This window comes from Akanthomyces muscarius, chromosome 1 (genome assembly GCF_028009165.1).
Source record: "Akanthomyces muscarius strain Ve6 chromosome 1, whole genome shotgun sequence".
NCBI classification, from domain to species: Eukaryota; Fungi; Ascomycota; class Sordariomycetes; order Hypocreales; family Cordycipitaceae; genus Akanthomyces; species Akanthomyces muscarius.
This window is the reverse complement of record NC_079241.1, coordinates 7,056,744-7,080,237: the sequence shown is the minus strand read 5'-3', so window position 1 is coordinate 7,080,237 and position 23,494 is coordinate 7,056,744. Positions and strand designations below refer to the sequence as shown.

The window sequence follows — 23,494 nt, the reverse complement described above, 5'->3', positions numbered from 1 at the left end:
CTTCTAGGCTTTTCCTTTTTCTTTTCCTTCACCGCTTGGATCGCTCATTCGCGGCCGCACTCTTGCCATTGGCCTTCTCCAGACCATTCGTCATCGCTAGCGTGACCGGCGTGGCCGGGGGCGCCGGCGTCGTCGTCCTTGAAGGTGCGGCGCTGCGGTTGTGCTGCATGTGGGCGCGGACCAAGTGGCCAGCCGCTAGGGCACTGCACAGCGACAGCTCACCAGCGAGGACAGAAGCGGCAATGATGCGGGCCAGGCGGCGGGCATTGTCACCGGGGTTCGTCGGGTGCGAGCCACGGACGCCGAGAAGGTCGAGCATGGAACTCTGAGGCTCGAGAATGGTGCCGCCACCGAGGGTGCCGACTTCCAGCGAAGGCATCGACACGGAGATTTGCAGCGAGCCCTTGAGGTTCTTCATGATGGTGATGCAGTTGGAGCTCTCCACCACCTGGGCGGGATCCTGGCCGGTGGCGAGGTAGATGGCGGCGACAATGTTGGCGGCGTGCGCGTTGAAACCACCCATGGCACCAGCCATGGCCGATCCAATCAGGTTCTTGCTAATGTTGAGCTCCACAAGAGTGTCAACGTCGCACTTGAGAACGCTCTTGACGACATCGCCAGGGATAATGGCCTCCGCGACAACGCTCTTGCCACGGCCCTCGATCCAGTTGATAGCTGCAGGCTTCTTGTCCGAGCAGTAGTTGCCCGAGACGGAAACAATAATCATGTCGTCGAAACCGCCATCGGTAGCCATAATGTTCAGGGCGTGCTCGACGCCCTTGGAAATCATGTTCATACCCATGGCGTCGCCAGTGGTGGTGCGGAAGCGGATATACAGGTTGGTACCGGCCATTGCAGTCTTCATAGTCTGCAAACGGGCAAAACGACTGGTCGAGTTGAAGGCCTTCTTCATTACATTCTGGCCCTCTTCAGAGTCGAGCCACAGCTTTGCAGCACCAGCGCGCTCCAAGGTTTCAAAGCTGACACAGGGACCACGGGTCATTCCGTCACCAGTAAGAACAGTAATGGCGCCGCCGCCAGAGTTGATGGCCTTGCAGCCTCTGCTAGCACTGGCAACCAAGACACCTTCGGTGGTGGCCATGGGAATAAAGTAGCTCTGTCCGTCGATCACGAGGGGACCAGCAACACCAACAGGGAGGGGCATGTAACCAATGACATTTTCACAACAGGCGCCAAAGACACGCTCCCAGTCGTAGTTCTGAAAAGGCAGCTTGGAGCGGTCCAGGCTGTGGGTGATGTGAGAAGTGGCCTTGGTGCGAGAAATGATAGTACGGCGGATCTTGACGGCGCGGGTAAAGTCGCCAAGAGTCTTCTCTAGGGCATAACCGGGAATTTTGCCGCGCATCGACATGGCGACGACTTCTTCGTCAGTCATTTCGGGAACGCGCTTCTCAAGCAGCATTTGGTCGAGTTCGGCGTTGCTGCGGTTAGCAGAGGGGGTCATCGGAGCCGGCCTCGATCTGGTCATGGACAAACCGTCGCCTTCATCGTCGGTAAGGGCGGGAGTAGCGGGTTCCGTAGGCTGAGGAGTAGGGGCGACGTATTGGCCGAGAGGAATGCTGCTGGGCTCAGTCTCGTTGAAGCGCTGGGCGCGGGCAAGCTCCCTGCGGTCGATGTGGTGCTCAGAAGTTTCGGAAACGCTAGGCTCGTTGATGCCCCAGCGGGCAATGTTGAACAGGTAGCCGTTGAGACCAACGCTGAGAGCCAGGGCAACAACGATCCACTTGGACAGGATAGGGTCCTCGAGACTCTTGAGAAGGCTGCCAACAACACGACCACCCATTCCATAGCTGTCAAAGTGGCTGTGTCCGTGGACAGTGGCGTCGGCGACCGCAGCAGGAAGGGCGTAGTGGATAGAGGGGTACTCGAGCTCATACTTGATCGGCGTGAGGACGGAAACGAGAACGGCCTGGCCGCGAGACTTGGCAGCGGCGAGGACAACATCGAGGCCGTTGGCGGCAACCTTGAAAGGGTCCACGGGAGGGGCCGAAACAACACCGCCGAGACCACCAGCCCAGGAGCGAAGAGTAGCAAACGAGCTGCCGCTGCGGAAGGGAATGGTGCAAATGTTGACAATGTTGATGAAGACAAAGCCAGAGATCATGAGAACCTTGAACTTTGGGACGCTGCTGCTCTTCATGCCGCGGCCAAAGAGAGCCTTGTCCTTGGCAGTCTTGGCATCGCCGTTGGGCCAGTCGTTGCTGGAAGCGACATTTTCGGCAACACGGCGGCTGACACCATCAGCCTCGAGAGCCTGTCGCATTTCAAAATGGCGCTTGATGCGGTTAATCTCGAGCTTGATGCTGAGAATGGCAGTGTAAAAGGTGAAGAGCAGGAGGCAGTCGAAGAAGAGGATCCAGGCGGCGAGGAAGCAGAACTGCTGAAGACCGCCCTGGACACCGGAAGCAGCACCAAGGACCAGGATGGTAATCTCAATCGCGTAGTCGCGGATAATCTCATAGCCCTTGTCCTTGATGGCAGCGTAGATGGCGGTCTGGATGGCGTCCTGGGTCAGGGACTTGCCCTTGCCTTTAGAGTTTTGGGACTGGCTGCGACGGGCCTCAATGGCGTGGTTGAGGACAGCGCGGGTGAGGACAATGTTCTTTTCGAAACCAATAGTGACGACGAGAAAGGGCAAGCCCTCGGACAGCAGGATGACACTGATGGGAACGCCAAGCTTGGTGGTGACGGCGAGACCAAAGACAAAGGCAAAGGCAGAGGCAAAGAGCGTGCTCATGCCGAGCCAAAGGTTGGAACCCATGCGGCGCATAGAGAGGAACAGAGAGACAAACGTCAGGTGCATGGAGAGGTAGCCAAGGACCATGATGACAATGTCGAGTGTCTCGGCATTCTTGAGCAGATCGATAAACTCGGTCCAGGCGTTGCGCACCCACTCCACAAACGTGTTACGAGTGTGCACCTTGGCCGCCTTCATGATCCACATCTTTTCTTCGCGGCCATGGCGGGTGAGAACAGTCTCGCTGTTCTCAGACGGAATCTCCTGAGCAGCGGTGAGGAACTCACGGGCCTGGTCGTAGGGAAGGGAGTAGGCGAGGATGCTGTCCTGGGTGTACGTGGTGAAGGGGTTCTCAGTGACGGGCAGCGAGGTAATGGAGAGGTTCTGCGGCGTCGGGACGGCTTGGGCGAGAGGAGCGACATCGATGGTATCGGCAGAGAGGGTATCCGGGAAGACAAAGGTCAAGAGAGCGAGGTGGTCCGAGTTGTCAGTGCTCTCGGCACCGGCCTCGACGCTCTGCCATCGCCAAGCGGTCTCGGGGCTGGCGAAGAGGTCTCGGCTGCCCTCGGTGAGAGAAGACCAGTCTGCCTTGCTGACGGTGGCCGTTCTCTCGAACAAGCTCTCCTGGATCAAGCCAATGTAGGAGGAGCTGGCAAGGACGGCGACGAGGACAATCGTGTGGATCGGGTGCGAGCCCGCCAGTCGGCCAAGCAGGTGCAGAAACGGCGTGATGGTCTTGCCGGCCCAGGTCGGGGGGGCGGCCTTGGCAGGACCGGTGGTTTCGCCTCGAAAGCGCGTAGGAAGAAAATTCATCTCGACGACGGTATCTGAAAAGGTGACTCGGCGACTCGGTTTACGACATTTGCGAGGGCGAGGGCGCGGGGCTTCGGAGATGGGTCCTAGGCGGGGTGTGAGCAGGTGCCGGCGAGCAGGGCTGTCCATTGGAGAGGGAGCGACGTGCATCCATTGGAAAGATGTTTGGAGGGAATTGTACAGTAAAGAATTGAGGAATCGTGGGAATCGTGGGATTCGGTTGGGCTGATAGAGACGGAGTCTGGGTTCGGTATTGGGCTTACCTGAGGTAGGATCGCTAGGAGGGTCTTGTGGCGAGCAGCGTCAGACACAGTAGGACGCAGCAACAATGCAGGGTTGCTGATGTGTGATTTTTCGATCCGAGAAGGGCAAGTACACGCGAGGCAGTTGAATGCCAGCTCTGAATATCGCTGTTTGCCTGTGGCTTTAATTTGTCAATGGGGTGGCCAGGAACAATAGAAACGCCATGCGCGCCAATTGGGGATGGGGGGGTGACCTGGGGGTCGAGAGAAAAAAAAGTTGGTCGGCGCGGGATCGGAGATTGGCATACATACGGGTGAGGACTCGAGCAAGCAGTGCAAAGACAGCTCTGCAAGCTGTATGAGGAAAAAAGGAGGGACAGGAAAGAAGACGAGATGCCGTCCTTGGTGTTGTAGGCGGGATGGAAAAAGGGAAAGCAAGGAAAAGAATTGAATACTGGTAGATGGCCTTGAAGGAGAAGCAGCCCTGAGGTGGATGATCCCCTGGAGATTTAATTGCGGGCCCCCGGACAGAGACGGGCAGGGGGAGTCTGAAGATGATGAGATAATGTAGGTATGTCCAGAGGGAGCCGCGTTGGCAAAAGCGAATACTAAATTGATTTGCCACGGAATTGGTTACAGTACGTGGCCAACTACGAAAAACACGACAATATGCAGTGCCTCAATGATTACGTCGCAGGTTCCGGCTGCAGATGCTGAGCTGCGGCGCCGCGCCCCCCCCCCTGTTGTACTTGCATTGCAGCTCTCGATGATGCCCGCCCGCCGACCGAACGGTGGTGGCGGCGGGCGCGAATACGTGAACGGTGCTAGCCGGAGTTTGTCCGTCTCCAGCCTCGCGTCCTTGTCCTTGCGGGCCTTGCACTAGCACCATCTACGTCCAATCTCTGTTGTGTTGCGCCCATTTTTCCCTGCCTTCTTTTTGAGACCCTGCCCCACCAGAATTTAGGAGAAAAAAAACTTCAGCGATTCCAAGGCGGTGCCAGCCTTTTCTGCGGTCAAGCATGGGCTAGTCTCAGTGCCGATTAGGGGGCGGCCGCGCTCTCGAGTTCGCTTTTGCGAATACGCATACGCCCGCTGCCGCCAAATTGCCGTCACTCAGTATCACAGCGAACATGTACAGACTACAACCGCATAAAACGGTGATTCTTTGGAAAGACATGAGTACAAAAAAAAAATGGTGGCAATAGTGAAACAGGAAGACTACTAGTAATTCTGCGATTTTTTTCTGGTTTTTGTGTTGCAAGAGACGTATTTATTTCATCGCAATACGATTCGTCGGCCAGCCCGGGCGATCTCAATACACACATTCAGACTCAGACACCGCCTATTTCTCCTGTTCTGATTTGCCATGACGTCTTGCCTGTTTACCGCTCAAACAATTCCTTTTCAGTTTAATTTTTTTTTTTTTTTTTTTTTTTTTTGGAATTGGAAGAAAAACACTTTCTCTCTTTGAGCGAAGCGTATTCATTCACCCAAGTCATACCGCCCAGCAAGCAAGAGGCACAGTCACAACGCGTTTTTTCTCCGCAAACCCGTATCCAGACAACGCAAAATTAGCTGCAAAAAACATGGTATCATAAAGTTTTAATCGCTGCAGTAAGAGCCCGCCATTTCCGCTTCTCTCCCATCCCTCTATGCCCCAGGTTTACGCGCTCGGCAACTCCATGCTTTGTGCCGGGTAGGCACCGCGTAGCGCCGCGTCCTCCTCTGCACCAGAGCGCTGATTCTTCGGGGCCGACTCCCGCCGCAGCTGAGGCAGCGAGAGCATGCTGCACCTGTCCTCCCGCAGCAGCTTCTTGGTCGTGATTCGCTCCGGGTAGTTGCGCAGGCACATGTTGGTAAAGTGCGTGCCGTAGTGTATGCCCTCGCTCGCGTCGACGCCGCCGTCGTACCCGGGCAGCGGCTTGATGACGGACGCAAAGTTGGGCTCGTGGAAGTAGGCAAACGCGAAGCGCTCCCTGGTGTTGAGGCCGACCTTGTGCGGGGTCGACTTGAGAAAGCTGTTTGTCATGTACTGCATCATGTCACCTGTATCACCAGTCAGCCTCAGCCTGCCCGCGTTTCGTGTATGCATATTCTTGCTGGACGACCCTCACAAACGTACCAGGAAAGACGGTGAAGACCCCCGGGGTGGGTGGAACGTACACCCAGCCTGAATCGTTTTCCTTCAGCCCGGCTGCGCTCTTTTCCCAGTTGGCGCAATGCTCGCCCTGCTGTGGCGGCCGAACGAAGAGGCCTATCGAATATGAGTCTCAAATGATGCAACGATTCTCGGCCGAGTATACATACCACCAACTTCGTCTTGCGCGGCCATGACTAACAGCCCATAATCTGTGTGAGATCCAATGCCGCGGCCCTTTTTCCCCTTGCCATTGGTTCGATCTTTGTGCGGAAAGCTGCGGCATATATTAGATCGGGTTCCCGGTTTTGTGTCCTGCCATGTTTTGCCACACATACCGCAGTACTCGCATGTGATGCCACCCGTCATCGGTATACCGCTTTAAAGATCCTTGTGGGACGTGGAGTCCCAGCTCAATCATCTCCAGCAGTTGGTCGCCACTCTGTGAGAGGTCTTTTGTGTATGCCGTCATGTTGGACTTCATGTCCTCGTCGGGCCATGGGCATGGCCCATGGCACGGCCACTGTCCAGCGACTCTGGGATCATTCTCGCCCAGGTCCTTGGTCACTGTGAATATTTCTGAATAATCGGCCACGCCATCTGTTACCTCCTCTCCAGAGGCAATGTACCCCGCGTAGCTCTTCTCGTCGACACAACGGTGCTTCTCCGCGCTGGTCCGCCGAAAGAAGCGCCTGCTAGCCACGTTGGCGTTTTGATAGATGCGCTGCTGCTGCGGCGACATGGCCACCTGGAAGATGCCGTCCCGCCTCCAGGCCTCAATCATGGCCCGTGCCAACGACCGGTCATACGCCGACCCTGTGATCTTTTTCGGCAGGCAGAATGTGTCCAGGCGACCAACGGTGGCGGTAAACCCCGGAGGCATAGTGCTAGCACCAAGCATGGCACCGCGCTTTGCGCTCATCATGAGCCTCGCGGCGGACTGGCCGACGCCGGCGCCAGCACTGGCACCAAGACCAGCTGCACTTGCTAGGAGTAATTGCATTGTATAAGAGCAGAGTAGTAAGAGAGAAGAGCAGTAATATATATGTGTTTGATAACGATTCAGTGCATTGAAGAGTCTTTTTGGGTTCTGTTCAAAGCAGCCCAAGGCGGCGATACTCGCTGTTCAAATACTTTTCGCAAGCGCCCATGCTCTCTCGTGGCAGGTGACCACGGAACTTGCCTTGAGGTATCGTACCGAATCCAAAGTAGGCAAGTCCACAGCTAGCAGGCTTTCATCCGTGTACTCGGGATTACGTGCTGTTCTACCCACCCATCAGCACAGGGTCTGGAGCTAAATGTGGCCACAGACCAGCCTCGACCCGTGATACAGCAAAACACCCTTGGTACCAAGAAAAGGGACCTACCCTGATCTGCATGACCCGTGCGACCTCTTTGTTCAACTGGAGTATCCCTCGACCTCATTTTTCAACAATTTTCGCTCTTGTGTCAAGGCCGCATCGGAGATGCTCGACGTAGAAAGCCGTACCTAGGGAGAAAGACTCCGTCATCCGCCTCGGAAGGGCATCTATCCATGGTGACGCAAAGGCAAAGAAGAGAAAGGATTTGCTGAGGCGAAAAATTATCCTGATTGTAGCTGTTGCACATAATTGCATAGATGACGGCTACAAGACCCTTGGTGTCTACGCACCAAAGAACGGGTTCAGACCAGGACAATCGGTTGGACCGTTCGAGGCGAGCCGCCAGATTCGCACAAGATGCCAAGAAGCATAATGTACGTTATTTATTGAGCAATCATTCCAAAAGGCTACACAAGAAATTCAACGAGAAGGTGGCCAGATACCTGCTTTAGCGTTCTTTTCTCATGCGTTCAAGGGCTTTGCGACGCCGTGACAGCGACAACGGCATACACAAATCCTGCATTCCGACACCAGCGATCGGAAACTTGTATGGCAATCTGCACTTTTCGATTTTGGACAATAGGATATATTGACCAGCAGCCACACTCTTCCATATAGATTCCCATCTAGACCAGCGTTTCTGATGTGCCTTTGTTGTACGTTGGATGATGTTTGCCATGGCAGATGCCACGTAAGTCGTCAAAACTCTCGCCAGCACTCGCCAGCATAAATCTAGACCGGTCTTTTATATCAGCACCCAAAAGCCACACTTGCAGAGATTACACAGCGCTGGGCCAAGCAAGTCCTTCACGCGACGTCGGAGGCACCTGATCGCTCCAATAATCGACAGACTCTCTGATGACGTGGTGCCCATCGCAGATGGCCACAGAAATGCGAGGATCGGCAATAATTACTGCGCATCGATCACAATGTGTTTGGATGATAGATCCTCAATTCATGCAGACTGGCTCTTGCATTTGACACCCTCCCAAAAGCGGATAAGAGGTGCAAGGTCTCACATTGTTTGCTTAGCTGGTGTCGCTCGGTTCTCCTAATCCATGGTGGCGGTCGCCGTTTCCTTCTTCACTCGCCTCGCGAAACTGTAAAAAAAGCGATATTCATACAAATGTACAATGGATACGTCTCGTCCAATAACGGCAGACATGCCGACGAGAGCGAGCAGGGGCTGTCCCTCTCCGTTATGACTCTCGCGCGTGTGCCGCATTATGCAATGAACACGTTCAGTGCAAAAGAACTCAGACAGTCTTTGCTTTCTTGGAACGCTTCTTGTGCTCCTTTTTCTGCTTTCCATCTGCGGATGGCTTGACCGGCTTGCCCTCGCGCATGACAGGCAAGGCTCGCTAACCCTCGTCCTCTTCGCTCGTGGCTTCGATGTTTGCCTTGTCCGACTTTTCCTTCTTGGGCTTTTTGACAATGGCCGTGACGTCTTTTTCAGCATCAGCTGCCGTGTCGACAAGCTGTCCCATTTCGCGGAGCTGCCCGTTGATGGAAGGGATAAGCTTGATCAGCGCTGTGTACTGCTCCAGCGACAGCGAGATACCCTAATTGCGTTAGCATTGAAGGTAGAGATCGTTACCCCACAAGAAGCTTACTTTCTTGCCAGGCAAATGTTTTCCGTCTTTTTCATAGTACTCTCGGATGTTAATCAGGCATACGTTCTTGAACTGAGAAACCCCGACCCGGCGTTTGCTAGACAGCTGCAGCAAGCGTTAGATATTGAAGCAGCCGCCACCTGGTATGGGAAAACTTGCCTCCCAAAAAGGGTTGCCCTCGTCATCTTTTCCTGCAGGCGACGTGATGGTTGCGCTGGTCTTGCTCTTTTTGGCGACCTTGTGCATCACCTCAATGTCGCTACTGTCCGACGGCTCCGCGACACTGGCGCGTCTCTTGTTTCCCATGCCTGCTGGATGCTGCAGGAAATGTAGCAGGGGGATTGAATCGATTTTTTTTTAAACAACTTGAACTAGACTTCACTCGAAAGTCCGAGTCAAGATCACGCAGGCTCGATGAGTTGGCGAAGGTGGAGGTGAGCCGTTGGCGGCAGTGTGGTGAGACGCGATGAATGCCTGGCAAACGCGCCGCACTTAACGGGACCGCCCTGGACAAACGCAACGACGACGCCTGTACACGTGACAGTGCGTTTTGCCAGCTGGCAGCTCTCCTGCCGGACCGTCAAGCAAATGGAGAAGTTGGGGACGTGATTGTCATCATTCCGCTTCCTATGGCATTGTTACCATGTACATACAAGATGACCATCGCCATATTTTCATCCAACTTTGCCATCAGCCTTTTTTTGCATGTTCATTGAGCCTCTTATATGGACCAGGCCAAGACACAAGGCCGACACAGAGCTAGTGTCAGGGGTGGTCCGATATAAACGTTTGATTGGCAGCACCTCCACTGTTTACCCCCTGAAGGTTCTCCCCAGCTCAGCAATCTAAAATTGGGATTACGCAGCCGCGGCTCCGAATTTTGCCAAGGGATGTCTGTGACCGTGTTTCTGGTCAACCCCATTACATCGCTTCGTCTCAGCCTTTTGCCTCCTCGCCCGTGGCGACGTTTACAATCATTCTTGACATGCCATCTACACGCTGTCACGCTTCGAACGTTTCCACACCAACCCGGAAGCTATAACTGAATTACGACGGCGTGACGTACTTCAATGGCCGACGCTGCCGAGCCTGCGCAGGGTCTCGAAGCCCCTCCCCGCGATGGCGCAAAATCTGCCGCCCCGGTTGCCAGTGTCGCACAAGCTGAAGAGACCGAGCCGCTCCTGTCGCAAAACGAAAAGCAGGATGCTGCGGCCGAAGCTATAGCAGAGCAGACCATGGGCGACATCCCTGAGCCCGCGAAAACGGACGATAAACCTGCGACTGCACTTTTGACCAAAGCCATGAACTTCCTGTCAAAAGCATCTCCCACAACGCTGGCCGGCATCGCAGTCGGGTTTGCAGGCATCACATATGCGATTCTTGGTCAGCTGGGCTTGCTCGTCATTGGTGCGGTTGGAGGCGCCGCTGCTTTTGTCGTGTGGGAGGGCCGCAATCCCGACATTGCGCGAACAGTACGCGGCGAAAAGGGTCCCGATGCGCTGGAACGCATTTGGATTGACCTTCAGGCCATCAAGGTCACCGAGGAGGAGACCGGAGAGGACAAGGAAGACCAGATTGCTTTCAAAGGTTTCGACGACTTCCAACCAGAAACCCGCGAAGCTCTGAGCAGCCTCGTCGATACTATTATAAAAGACTACGTCAAGTGGTGGTACAGCCCTCTCATTCCGACCGATCACTCGTTTCCGCTTGCTTGCCGCAAGACCCTCACGTCATATATTTTAGCCGTCTCGAACCGCATGGCCAGAAAAAGACCGGCCGATTCCTTTCTCGACCTCCTCACCAACTCTTCCTCCATCGCCATCGCCTTCATGTCAGAGCTCGCGGCTGCTTTCGCTGACGTGCCCGCCGAATCGAACATGACGGCTGTCGATGCTGTTTATACATATCTCGCGTCAAATACCGATTCGCGCCTAGCGAATCTGTTGAACCAGAAGCAACAAGCCGCCAAGTTCAAGATGGTTGCAGATGACCTGCTCTCATTCATGGAACCCAGTGCCTACAACTGCGACCCAGCTCGTGCTCTTTTGAGAGAAGTTCTGGCCAACACTGTGTTGGAAAACTTGCTGCAGACATGCAGTAAACCTGAATGGATCAATGGCTGGATCGTGTACCTCTTGGAAGCCGGAGAGCCCGACATCAACCAGGCCATTGATGTGGGCATGCAACGAGCCCGAGATACTGCCAATAATATTTTCGCAGATATTGATGGCAACGTTGGAAACATTGGCATTGCCAAACCCGCAAGTCGCTCCTCTGGCGAATATGAGCGCGGCAGAAGAAAGGAAATACAAGCGCATAGAAAACGACTTAGCAAAGCCGACGAGGAGGTCGAGGTGGCAATCGAGGAGATGAAGCGCATGAGCGGGATGATGGAAGACATGGAAGACAGCAGGCGATCAATGACTCACGATTCCTCCACACCATCGAAACAGAGTACGGATCCATTCGCAACCGAAGAGGCTGCTTCCAACCGCACCGGCGCAACGAGTGCCCAGAACTCGACACCCCCGCTTGTTCAAGGCCGCTCTTCTCCTTTTGGTACCTCTGTTGATGGCGCAAGTGAACCAGTATTCACTCCAATTACTCCTCGTTCCACCATGGATACGTCGAGCCAGAATTCGTCATCCCCAACAAAACCTGGCAGCAGAGATGGGCAACATTTTACCAGTTTTGACCAGATTGTCCCAGCAGCGGAACCTGAACAAGAGGAGGACGGGCCAAAGAAACCAGCCTTGACCCTCCACAACGCTTCTTTCACACTCCACGACGATGCCACCGGCGACACTGCCAAGATTCGGAATAAGCCAAACTGGGACTACTTGATTCAAGTTGAGCCATCCTCGGCCGGATCCCCTGGATGGATGATCGTGAGAAGATACTCCGATTTCGAAACATTACACGAAATCCTGCGACGAATCGCGACAGTGTCTGGTGCCACAGCTTTCACCGAGCTACACAAAGAGCTACCAAGCTGGAAAATCCACAGCAGAGAATCGCTACGTGGCGAGCTGGAGCGTTATTTGCGGGATGCTTGCTGGTATCAATCTCTAGCGGAAAGCGAGGGTATGAAACGATTCCTCGAAAAGTCGCAGGGCCACACCCATGGCAACAGCAAGTCGTTTGCGTGGGAGTCTGTTGGCAAAAACATGCTTGATGTCCTCGCGATTGCGCCAAAAGGTGCAATGGAGGGTGGCAAGACCTTTGTCGACGGTGTTACTGGTGTGTTCGGAAACTTCCCCGGCATCGGCAAGAAGGCTCCAAGCCAATCCGTTGACTTGACACCAAACAAACGGCATTCACTCACGACGCCGGTTAGAACAGACACACTCAGGACATCCCCTGCAAGATCGGAGCGTGCTAGTATAGACAGCCAACGGTCTTCTGTTGTCTCTACGCAACCTGGTAGAATGCCCATGATGGAACGCCGACCAAGCCTTCAATTCCAGAGTGATAATGAAGGAGATGTGATGCGCGTAGGGCGTTCTGAGCGTATAGATTCAACAGCGTCTGCCTCTGTCAGTGCGCGACCGAGCCGAGAACACAGTAGAGCGTCAAGCTTAGCACCACCGCTACGTTCTCCGTCGTCCATCAGCTTGGAGTACCTCAAGCTGCCACCTCCCCCCGATGAGATGACGGACGATTACGAGTCACCCTCGAATGGTGACATGGCTGCCATGAATGAGGCGACTCACAGCAAAAATCGCTCTATAGGACACATGTCTATGCCCTCTGTGACCTCCACGCAAGGTTCTGCGACGAATGGAAAGAAGCCAGTCGTTCGCCCGATCAAAGCGCACTCGAAACTCAGCGAGGGCGAAACGAGGGTTGCCGTGGAGCTGCTTTTTGCTGTCATCAATGAGATGTACACACTTTCATCGGCATGGAACATTCGCCGCACGCTTCTCACAGCCGCCAAGTCCTTCCTGCTTCGGCCTGGAAACCCGTCTCTCCTTACTGTGCAGACACTGATCCAGTCCTCTGTGCTTGATGCATATACCGCCGACTCAGGCATCGCGGAACAATTACGCAAAGTACGGGAAAATAGCATGCCCACGGAGGAAGAACTTGCTGCTTGGCCAGCAGAGATGACCGCAGAGGAGAAGGAGCAATTGGCAACCAAGGCCCGCAAGCTGCTGATTCAGAGCGGAGTCCCAGCAGCCCTCATGGGAGTCATGGGCCAAGCCGCTACGGGTGAAGCATTGGGGCGCGTCTTTGACTGTCTCCAAATTGAGGAAGTTGCGCGAGGTCTCATCTTTGGCCTCATACTGCAAGGTGTCAAAGTGCTCACTCACTGAAACAAGTAAGACACCTATTGCATTGGCTCATTCGATCCACTATCATGTTCTGATCTGGATCCAGCATGGCTTGATAACGACGGCAAACGAACTATCGATGACATGCATTTATCGTTTGATCATTTCTGCATATGACGGATCTTGCAATAGCGATACCCCGCGTACCCATAGGAAATGGCGTGGGAGAAGTAATTGTGCAAGGCCCTGTGACGACTCTGTTTCGCGCGCAAGCATGACGGGAACCGGAGTTCTTTTGGAGCGATGCAATGTCTTACGAGGAAACTACTTGATATAGATATCATGGCAGGCTGGGCCGCGATGAACTCTGGAGGATGCCTGTCATCAGTATCCTTATATCGCCTCGTTTGACTTTTTTTTTTCTTTCTTTTCTTTTATCAATTCTAGTAAAGTTCTAATATGCTGTTCTCCGCACAGCGCGGCGGAAACAAGCGTCAATCAATACGCGTACATTTCAGCCATAATTCTATTCCACCTGCATTCTGTGGAAATTCTTGTTGACATGTAGCGTGCTCCGACAGCAATTGGTTTCTGCACGCGCTGATCGGACGAACGCATAAGAAAACGAAACCCACCAGTTCCTGTCTCGCGTTCTGCATAATGCGGCTCTCGCGGGGCTGCTGCGGCAGGTCTGAACGGATATTCATGCAGCATATCTAATGACCTAACGCCTACGCCGACGAGATGGCGGCGAGGACGTTGTTCGACGTCATCTAGGGTTTTGCGTTTTCCCATGTGGCGACGGCTCATCGTACGACTAATAACGCCACCATTCATAGAACTTGCGCCGGTAATAAGAAAAAGGAAAAAAAAAAAAGGAGAAAATAGAGCCTGAGCTTTACGGAGACCCCGTCCGTTTATTGACAGGTCCGCTCCCCAGTGCCAGAAGGCACCGCGTGCATGAACGGTTCCTCTTTTATCTCAGCCGTTCATCGTGACCGAGAAAAGACCCGAGTAACTGAGATGATGAGAAGTCACGGCCTGCAGTATCCTCTCTAGCAGAGAAAGCAAAACTAGAGAACGCCATCGCCGTGTTTTAGCATCCCAAGTAGAGTCACTTGCCTGTCGTCTTCTTCATTGCAACCCAACCTCGGCAACTTGGTTCTTTTGTGCCGCTTGGCCTGCTTAAACTTGCTACTTTGGGAATTCTGGTACCGGATGTCTCAATCTAATTACTCGGTCTCCATCGACCGCAGCAAAAACGAGGAAGGTGCACTGTTCGCTCACCGGCGTTGATCCGTCGGTGTGTAAGTCGATGCGGCAAGGAAACCCCAGGGGGGGGGGGGTGGGCTGTGTGTTGTTAGTGCCAGGGGGAAAAAGATATCCAATGGCGCGGCCGGCGAACAAGGTTGCCGCATAGAGCCCAGAATACGACTCTGCCACGTAGTTATCACGGCAGTCAATGCGCCATCACCTGGCCGCGGCCTGTCAGCAAGCACGGGTAACTGAGTCGCAGTGTAGTCTGGCAACGGCACAGGGGGAAGGCTAGTTATCCCATCTTCGGGCTCTAGCCTTGCGAGAACCCATGCCCTGCAACCAGTGCGCCATGATGCGACCAGATAGACACCCTTGCGACACTGCCATGCACGTCGGTATTGAGCAGGACGACCCGTCGGGATTTGCCCACGCGCGACGGGCTGGCTGGGTAGAAAAAAGAAAGGGCTGACAGTGTGACAGGGCAAGATGTCTCATTCCCACACACAGCCACCCGCGCAACGCGCGATGCAAGCAGGCACGCTTGCATCCTTGTCGCACCGTCTTTTGCTCCGGTGCAGGCAGGCAGGGTGTGATTGACGCAACGTTGGCGGTCCCGAGAAAACGTGGCCATGCCGTGCCCACGAACTAAAAAGCTCATCTGGTGTGTGTGGACAGACGCCGCCATGTGCGAGATGCCAAGGCAGAACCTTTCCTTTCCCCCACCATGTTCGCAAACATGCTATTTTAGTACACACGGCCTGACGGGGACGGGGTCGGGGAGCACGCCGTCTTTCCTTGTCGTAGATCGGTACATGGTAATATATGGCAATTTGGGGACTGTCAACTACGGATAGCTTGGGCCTTTTTTTCTTGTGCTAATGACAGGTGTGGAGGCGGGCACGGCGGGCAACGTCTGTTCATGGCGTGATGTTGGGCTTTGGAGGCGGGCGGGCAGACACGGCAGGGCCGCAGAGCTAGACAGGTGAGCCGAAAAGGGTAACTAGATTTCTTTTTTAACTTTTGGCGATGGACCCTTTGGAAATTAGAAGCTCGTACAGAAAGCGGGCTTCCGAGAGTTACGATGAAAAGGAAAAAAAAGGAAACAAGAAGGAAAAGGGCTTTACACTGGCGGTTCCTCCCGATGTGCAGAAGAGTAACTAGAGCAAAGGCGTTCGAGCAAACTAGACTCTATAGGTCGCATCTCTTAACTTAGCTAGCTTCAACGGCTGGACTGCGTCGCTTGTGACCAGTCGCAAACTCGATGCCGACTAGCATTGAACGACTGACTCATCCCCCTTCCTGAGTACGCCGTCGTCTCTTTTCCCGGCGGTCCAAGTTCCTTGTGCTTTTTTTTTTCATCTCGTCACCGTCTCATATGGGACGTGGCGTTCCTCTTCCCACGAGGGCGTCGCTGGACTAGGGCTAGCTCTATGCATGATGCCATGCAGGTACACACATCAAAGTTTCAGGTGAAAGACTAGCCTCATCTCCAAACTGCCCTGTCTCTTGCTTTCCGGGTGGCAGATGTCAGAATTCTTCTTTTGCCACTCACACACCCCTCCCCGCCGGCGGTTATCGGAAAATCAAAGTAAGCATCTTGCTACAAGGCAAAATCAAGAGATTCGTCTGCCTTGTGGAGAGGCAGGTCATTCACCTTGCTCCGGGCATCTGAAATTGGCTAGCATGACGCTGGGTGCTCTTGGTCATTTCGGCAGTTCGCCGTCAAGTATCAAGGCAAGGCGGACATACGCCATATTGCACATCTTAAAACTTAGTCTCAACTCGGTAGTTTCTTTGGCCTGATCTTTACTCCCAGTTTGCCTGATCTGGGCTGCCTCCCCACCCTTGCTGTCGCTTTGTCTTGTGTGTTGCGTCGCATTGGTATGCCTCCAGAGTGGCATCTGAGGTGCTATTTAGAGATTCTGCAACATGAGCAGCACGCCGCAGGCAAGATTTGTCACCATAAGGATCATAAGGTCTTCAGCTTCCTTGTAGATTGACGTGTATTAATAAAAAGTTGCAGATATTAAGTAAAGAAAAGTATTACAAAGAGAGAGTAAAATTACAGATGGGGTATCTAAAGGACTGTAAGCCAACGCCTCCAAAACGTGCGACTGTTATTGGCATGGTTAAAACGCTTTCCATCGTATCATAGTGTCAAAATAGCACAAACATTATCATCAAGAATTTCACATCGGCCGTGGTTCTCATGCTGCCACTCGAGGCTTGAAAACAGCATTGGTAAGAAGCATCTGTGCTTCCTTGATCAAGTCTTTCTTCGGCGCACGGGGCTCCGGAGGGGCCGCGCTGCCTACTGCTTCTGCTGGCGACGGCGATGCAGCGGCAGCAACACTGGTTGAGCTGGCTGCATCTCCGTTCAGCTTCTCCTGGCTGCGCTTTCGTGCCTGTTCTTTGCGCGGTTCCGGTACGGGAGCAGCCTCTTCGTGACTCGCACCAAGTCGGCAGATTTCGTCCTCGACATCCGCCAGCAGCGCGTATAAGTCGTCGCCGGCATACACGCGTATGCTCTCGACAGCCGTGCGCCCCTTTGTGGTCACTGTGCTCGCCGAGCGGCTGACGACGTCCTTGCCGGCCGCGGCCTGTTCCTCGATGATGGGGTGCTCGAGGATTGTGCTGGGCACCTGGGCCACCACGCGCTGCGGGGAGGGGGAGTTGCTTCCGGTGCGCGGCGACGTGGGAACATGCTTCGTGGGGCTTCTGGGAGGGGTGGACACATCCCGGATGCCCGGACATGACGCGCCTTGTGTCTGAAACGGCGACACCATCATGCTGCCATCGGGGACTGGGAGGATGGCAGCGGCGGCAACGTGCTCCAACAGCTTCTGACGAACCCTGGTCCGCCTGTTCTCGGCCTGCTCCAGCTTGGTGACCCAGTCGTCAATGGAAGCATCCAGCTCGGCAAGTGCTTCTTCTTGCTTGAGCATAGAATCATGGCTAAACTTGGCGACTCGAGGTGAGCGAAGGTACTGGCAAATGCGAGAGTGGAGGTTGCGTCGACCAGCTCTTAGCGAGCTGTAAGTGCGGCGCAGATACTCAGTTCGATCATCCAGCTGGCGAAGCTCCTGTAGATGGTTAGTGCATGATTCGATACATGGCGCCGTAGGGAATGTCGCACCTTTGATAGAGCGTCAACGTGTTCCACCTTGAGAACTTCAAATCTCTCCGCCTGCCCCAGAGCTTGCTTGTGCAGCGCCATAACGTCGTTAGCATTGAGTTTGCTAATAGCCTCACAAGGCTTCCACCCTGTTGGCAGCTCTTCGAACGCGCGTCGCTCAGAGCTCTTCGTGTTTTTGCAACTGCCGTGTTTCTCGTTTCGCTTCGAGGGCCTGCCTCTATCCATCATACTGGACGACTCTGACCCTGCGCGTCTGTGGCCCAGTGTGTTCGATGTTCGGCTACCGTCTTCGTTCGAAGTGCTGCAGCCTTCCCAAGGCTGCGGAGAACTGCGAAGCGGTGCTGAGATTGGGGTAGGCAGAGTAGATGTAGTAGCTTCCGTTGCTGTGGCAGATCGAGGGACAGACATGTCTGGGGTAGAGGCTGCAGTCAAGCGCCCAACAGTTGGCGTGCCTGTTTCGAATCTACCAGATCGCGAAGTCTCCGTCGGCGGTGTGCTTCCTGACCGTAGTTGGGTGCTAGAGTGCTTAGACTGTAGTCTGGGTGCCGGGGCATTAGTTGGTGGGATAACTAGAGGAGCTAGCTTGCGCGGCGAAGACGATCGTGGTTTTGTGGTCGGGAGCTCAAAGGCATCTTCGATGGCTCTCGTCAAGTCGCTTGTGTTTACGTTCTTCTTGAGTATTTCATCAATAGGCCCAACCAGTATGGTGCTCTCGTCTGGAGCACTAGAAGATCGTTCGTGCAGAGCTGGGCGGCCAGGTATCGTAGCTATCACATGGTCAGCAAGCTCAGTTGAAACGTTTAGCGATGTACATACGCGAGTCCATTGAAACCTCTTGCACTGTTGTCATAGGCCCGAGTTCGGGAACGCTCACTTTGCGGCGTCTGACTAGGTTGTTCTGATTCAGACGTATTCTGATTCCAGCCAAGGGCGAGACTCTGCCATTGGTATCGGATGTTTGAGGAATCGGCAAGGCCTTGCTTAGGTTGGGGATATTTGGTGTAGGTAGAGGCTTGTCTTTGGGGAACAGCTGATATCTTTGTGGCTGTTCTGCCTGTGCTGTTTTGAGGCTAGCAAAGGACTTGGCCGAGTGCTTTGGCGGCGAACCAGACTGTAGAGATTGCATGTTAGTAGATGTTTTTGTTTAGGTCTATCGTGTATGTTGCTTACAGAGAACATTGTAGGGGAAGGGGATGCAGGCGTTGTTATAGAAGCAGCTTCAGCAGCCATGCAGGTGGCAATATGTGCCATGATCGACTGGGCAGGGACAACCTATATGTTCAATGTGGCTTGCTATAATGTTAAATGCTTGATCCAAGCTGCATTGTTTAAGCCCGTGATACGTTTTTCTTTTGATGCAGATGAAGGGCAGGCAGGTCAAGTGAAAGAGTAAACGGATATGTGACCAAGAGGTAAATGGGTTTCACGAGAGCCGCACGTTGATGATATATACCATCAATAGCGAGGGAGGCAGTGGAGCGCGGACCATGGCCATGGGACCTTGATTAGAGCCTGCCTATGGAGTGCGTGGAGTGTTGGAGTGTGGTAGCGTCTCAGAGACAAGGTGAACCAGGGTCAAGACTAGCAGGGTTGTGTGGCCCATCGCTTGCAGCCGGCCATAGCGTGGGACAGGGGTGAGCTGGAGTCCACCCTACCGTTGATTGATGAGCCAGGGCCTGGCTGGGACACGGATGCCAGAGGGGACAGTGTGCAGGGCCCTCTGGCCGGCATCAAGAGTGCAATCGTGACGCTCCCATCTGAGACGGGGCGGGCGACAGCATCAGAAGGCATGGGATGGCAGGGGTTGGTCTAGAGGGCCGTACCAGTACACAGCCAGCCAACTACGGAGACGGTGGCGGCGGGTAGTCAGTCTGAGTCAATCAAAGTCTTCAAAATTGAGGATGAGGAGGGAGGAGGAGGAGGGGCAACGCCGCCCCCTTCCCTACTCTAGCCTCGAGAGAGGCAGTCGAGACACGGAGAACGTGTTCCAAAAGGGAATGGAGCAGAAACACCATGTGCATGCGGAGGCGTAACAGTCAGACAGTTCTCTTGGAGATGTAGGGGCATCGACGACAAGGAGGGGCGACGATGATGGAGGGGGGAGTGTGGCAGGGAAGAAGAGCTGGGCGGAGGAGGAGCGGCGACAGCACCGCCCGTCATTCACCATCGCCGCCGCGCCGTCGGTCGGCAGCACCACCACGTTGAAGCCCATGGAAGACGGACAACAGCACCACCGGCGTGCAACGAGCAGGCCCGGGGGCGTGTGCTTGCGTGACGGTGGCGGGCCTGGGCGTCCGCTCCGGCGTGTCGTAGCGTCGTAGGGGCCGTCTCCGTGTGGCTGTTCGCTCACGGCCAGGCAGGAGAGCCCGCAGAGGATGTGGCACTAGCAGCGGCGCTAGCTATTTAATCTACAGCGACGAGTGCCTGAGCACCTCTTGACGCTAGTTCGTTTTCCTTCGCCCTTCTGAACACTGGAGAAGAGGGCGAGAAATGGGCTGTTGTAGCTAGGACTTGCTGTCTGTCCATGGCACAGTGCGCCCCGGGTACGGCTCACGCTGGTGACGGGACGCCAAGGGCAGTCTTGTGGCTCGCAAAGGGAAATTACCGTGTTTCTGGTGATCTTTTCTCTTCTTTTCTCCGGCTCATGTTGCGAAATCGACATTGTTAATGGCTGTGCGTTACGCAGTCGTGGAGGTTCTGCAAAACCAATATAGCACATGAGCATTTCCAAGTGTTAGACAGCTCGTAAAGCGAACGAATTTCGCATCTGGCCGGTAGAGCCGCCGAACGTCGCAATGGTCTAACAAGCATCTAACCATCTTGCTGCGACTCGGCATTGTCGCGGCTGAGCGCCACCTCCAGTGCCAAGCCTCGCGTTCCCAACTGAGAGATGCAGCCCTCTCTCACCGCATGGCTCTTGCGGTTTTTCAGTCTACTTTGACCCTGTCATTAGACTAACTACAGAACAAGCAGGCTGCTCGACGAGCTTGTTATTAGACTTGATAATGGCGAGGCGCTGCAGACCGCCTGCAACACACCCGGCATACTGGCATGCACCAGGTGTGGGCATCGAGGCCGTGCGTGCAGACGCCCAGTCATGAAGAGCGAGTCGTGGCAAAACAAAGTCTCTGAGCGCGCGCCGCCCCGGGAAACCCGCCCGTGACGGTTTTTGGCCAGCTAATTCGCGTGGCATATTTTCTCGCATTTCCAGAAGCTTTTTCTTTCGCACTAACAAGTTACCCGACCGACCAAAACTACCGTGCTCACTATCCGATCTCTTATTCCCAAGCAGCTTGAGCCCTTGCACATCTCATGGGTGGTAAGTGCGCACCACCTTGGCGGACGACCTTACGATGGTCCAAGGCTTGTCGCAGGGCGGCGGCTGTCTTGCACCTTGTCATGTCTCAAACCTGCTGCAGGTGAGAACAAGAGGCTGTTGCTTCAACCCATGTACCTTGCTGACCGAGCCTGAACCCCGCAGATTCGAGGTTCTGGGAGAGCACGACGACTCGTGATTCTCGGGCCCTAGGCCCTGCTCCGTCAGTACCGTCGCCAATGAGCACAGCCCGTTGGCATCCTTGCATGAAAGAGCGGATATTTTCACGTAAATCCTCTGAATCGCGCATGCCTTTGCACCAATCTTGAATCTCCCAAACACCTCCAGTAAGATCCTCCTACGTATAAGAGCCCCTCAGGTTTGCCTGTGCAAGTGCGGTGACCCGGAGGAAGATCGGCAACTGCTGCATGCTTACGCGGGTAACCCTCTTTGATCATTCAATAGCCAGACTTGGCGACGACGGCAAGTCTTTAGGCACTTTGCCATAATTTCATGACAACGCACTGCATCGTTACATATACCAGTAATGGCTTCCTTGTGTAAACGAGGCTCGCCCAGGATAGCTAGCTGCAAGCGCATTGACTGTACATGGGTCTCTTCCATAGCGATTCAAAAAGTCTCTGAGACGTGATAATGGCTTTGCCGGGTCATCTGGCTAGCAAAAATAGTTTCTTTATGGAAATCCATCTTCAGCTGCGAGGTGCCTGTGTAGGGCGCAGAATGGCCCGCCCACCGACAACAAAGTTTCTACTTGTATGAATGATGCGCATGTGAACCGCGACAATTCCTTTGGCGGCTGCACGCAACTGTGGGTATCCTCCGAAACAGGCAATCATGGTGATGCTACTGTCTTACCTTAATCGTTCGTCTTGGCTTTCGTTAGATTTGTTTCCAAAGATGATGGCAACGTTGTCTTGCGTTTCCCGAGCAATCGCACCATAGGGATGCGCTGCTGAGAGCCCGTGGTGTTCCGCCAAGTTTCCACTCAGCCCTGCGTCAGTGCACTCCTATTTCCTCTGTTGCCCGTGTGCCCGTGGACTTGTCTCCCACGAGATTCTCACTGCGACAGGCTGTATCCACCGGGGTTTGTGCTCGGACACTGGCTTGGTACTGTATCGGAGTGCCTTGCCCACTCAGCGAACTGCAAGAGGGGCCGAGTATTGTGGTGCTGTAATCTGCCAGATCAAAATACGCAAACCACCTTCTAGTTTGGGGAAAGAAGAACAAAGACGGTGTTTTCGCTCGGCAGAAGCAATGTCCGCTTCCATCGTGATGAGCGCGACGTCGGCCTGTTTTGCCACTATATTGCGCAGCAAGCAGTGTGATATTACAACGGTGCGGACCCGTAACGCACTAAATTTTTTTTTTATAATTCTGGTCAGGCTAGCTGCCGGGATAGATACATGGACCTGGTTCCATGACAAGTCGACGGTATCACAGAGTCATTGAAACAGCATGGGAGTTGGCCAACAAGTTCGTCCGAGGGCTGTTGCTCGCCGCAACATTAACATTTACACTACGGTGCTTTTATTCGCGCGGGCTTCCGATTCATTATGACCCGCGGGCGCAATCGGCCATCGATGGTAACTGGAGGGTTCGATATTTGGCGTCGCGCGCTTTGACATTGTTTGTTTCCGAATAGATCACTGGGCGGTCATACATAGAGACTATCGCTGCTATAACCCTTTGCGATATCATTGTAAGCCCATGTCGACGTCATAGCCCCTGTGCGATAGCAGTCTGCCACGTTTGAGAGCAGATCTGTCAGAAAACGCGACTGCTAGACCTCCGCTTTCAACCCTGCGTTTGTGCGTTAGAGGGACCAGCGGGAGAGGGTACTGAAGCGTGTGTATTGCGATCAGTCCAATTGAATTGCAGAAGCAAAAAGGCCCGTGGCCAATAGTACTAGACAAGGCAATGTAAATAGCGCCGATGACAAAATGCAAGCCCATTTTCTTAGTTCCGGTTACCCCTGTCGCCAGCTACGTTATGCTGGCGTAATCTCGCACAATTATACGGCATAAATGCATCTCAATTGCGAGACCACTTTTTTTCGTGCCAGCCTGTATTGCACACTGGTGATTATAGCGGCAAGCTCCGCGCAGCAACTTGTTGCGCTTGACTCATGAATCGCGAGTTGGCCGACAGCCGATACTTCCCAAGTCCATCATTACCCACAAATTTGTCTCCCTTCTTCTATTTTTACGGCTATAAATGTTTCTCTTATGGACTCGCTTTCCCGTTTCTGCCCCTCTGCTGCCCATGAAGGGAAACGTTGGCTCCATTTCCGTCTTCAAAAGGGCTTGGCGACGGCCACAATCCGGATACTGCTTCTCTCGCGCCGGGGCCGAGACGCTGGTTTCAGTGCGCCGACTCTCGACGGGCGCAAGAAGAAGACCGCACTCCGGGATCCTTGTCGCACTAGCCCCTCCACTCCATTGTTGACGGGTGCGATTTCGCTACCAAGCGGGAGGCCTGTGCTTCTCGTGCCCGTAATAACCCTGTTGGAAACACAGAGGGGAGGGGTCGGCGACAGTCGACCATCAGGCAGTGATCGCCACCGTCA

At 54.2% G+C, this 23,494-nt stretch overlaps 5 protein-coding genes across 6 annotated transcripts; 1 reads left to right on the top strand and 4 right to left on the bottom strand.

The window, feature by feature from the left end:
* Positions 1–28: 28 nt before the first annotated feature.
* LMH87_007408 (uncharacterized protein) lies at positions 29–4,702 on the bottom strand (the record flags this gene model as incomplete). Its single annotated transcript, XM_056192493.1, has 5 exons — positions 29–3,657; positions 3,835–3,858; positions 3,948–3,995; positions 4,126–4,160; positions 4,599–4,702. The coding sequence occupies 5 exons, from the start codon at positions 4,700–4,702 to the stop codon at positions 29–31; spliced, it is 3,840 nt and encodes a 1,279-aa protein (XP_056060708.1).
* Positions 4,703–5,476: 774 nt separating this feature from the next.
* LMH87_007407 (uncharacterized protein) lies at positions 5,477–6,953 on the bottom strand (the record flags this gene model as incomplete). The annotated part of the gene is made up of 4 exons (XM_056192492.1): positions 5,477–5,859; positions 5,936–6,067; positions 6,121–6,227; positions 6,289–6,953. 4 exons carry the CDS (start codon positions 6,951–6,953, stop codon positions 5,477–5,479), a joined length of 1,287 nt encoding a protein of 428 aa, XP_056060707.1.
* A 1,719-nt stretch (positions 6,954–8,672) lies between these two features.
* On the bottom strand, positions 8,673–9,230 carry LMH87_007406 (uncharacterized protein; the record flags this gene model as incomplete). The annotated part of the gene is made up of 3 exons (XM_056192491.1): positions 8,673–8,873; positions 8,925–9,029; positions 9,084–9,230. The coding sequence occupies 3 exons, from the start codon at positions 9,228–9,230 to the stop codon at positions 8,673–8,675; spliced, it is 453 nt and encodes a 150-aa protein (XP_056060706.1).
* A 764-nt stretch (positions 9,231–9,994) lies between these two features.
* LMH87_007405 (uncharacterized protein) lies at positions 9,995–13,240 on the top strand (the record flags this gene model as incomplete). 2 transcript variants are annotated; one of them, XM_056192489.1, is made up of 2 exons in its annotated part: positions 9,995–11,483; positions 11,561–11,619. In XM_056192489.1, 2 exons carry the CDS (start codon positions 9,995–9,997, stop codon positions 11,617–11,619), a joined length of 1,548 nt encoding a protein of 515 aa, XP_056060705.1. The 2 variants fall into 2 exon arrangements, with proteins under 2 accessions (XP_056060705.1, XP_056060704.1); XM_056192490.1 differs by having other exon boundaries at positions 9,995–13,240.
* Positions 13,241–16,662: 3,422 nt separating this feature from the next.
* LMH87_007404 (uncharacterized protein) lies at positions 16,663–18,770 on the bottom strand (the record flags this gene model as incomplete). Its single annotated transcript, XM_056192488.1, has 4 exons — positions 16,663–17,538; positions 17,592–18,358; positions 18,408–18,702; positions 18,762–18,770. The coding sequence occupies 4 exons, from the start codon at positions 18,768–18,770 to the stop codon at positions 16,663–16,665; spliced, it is 1,947 nt and encodes a 648-aa protein (XP_056060703.1).
* Between the last annotated feature and the right edge of the window lie 4,724 nt (positions 18,771–23,494).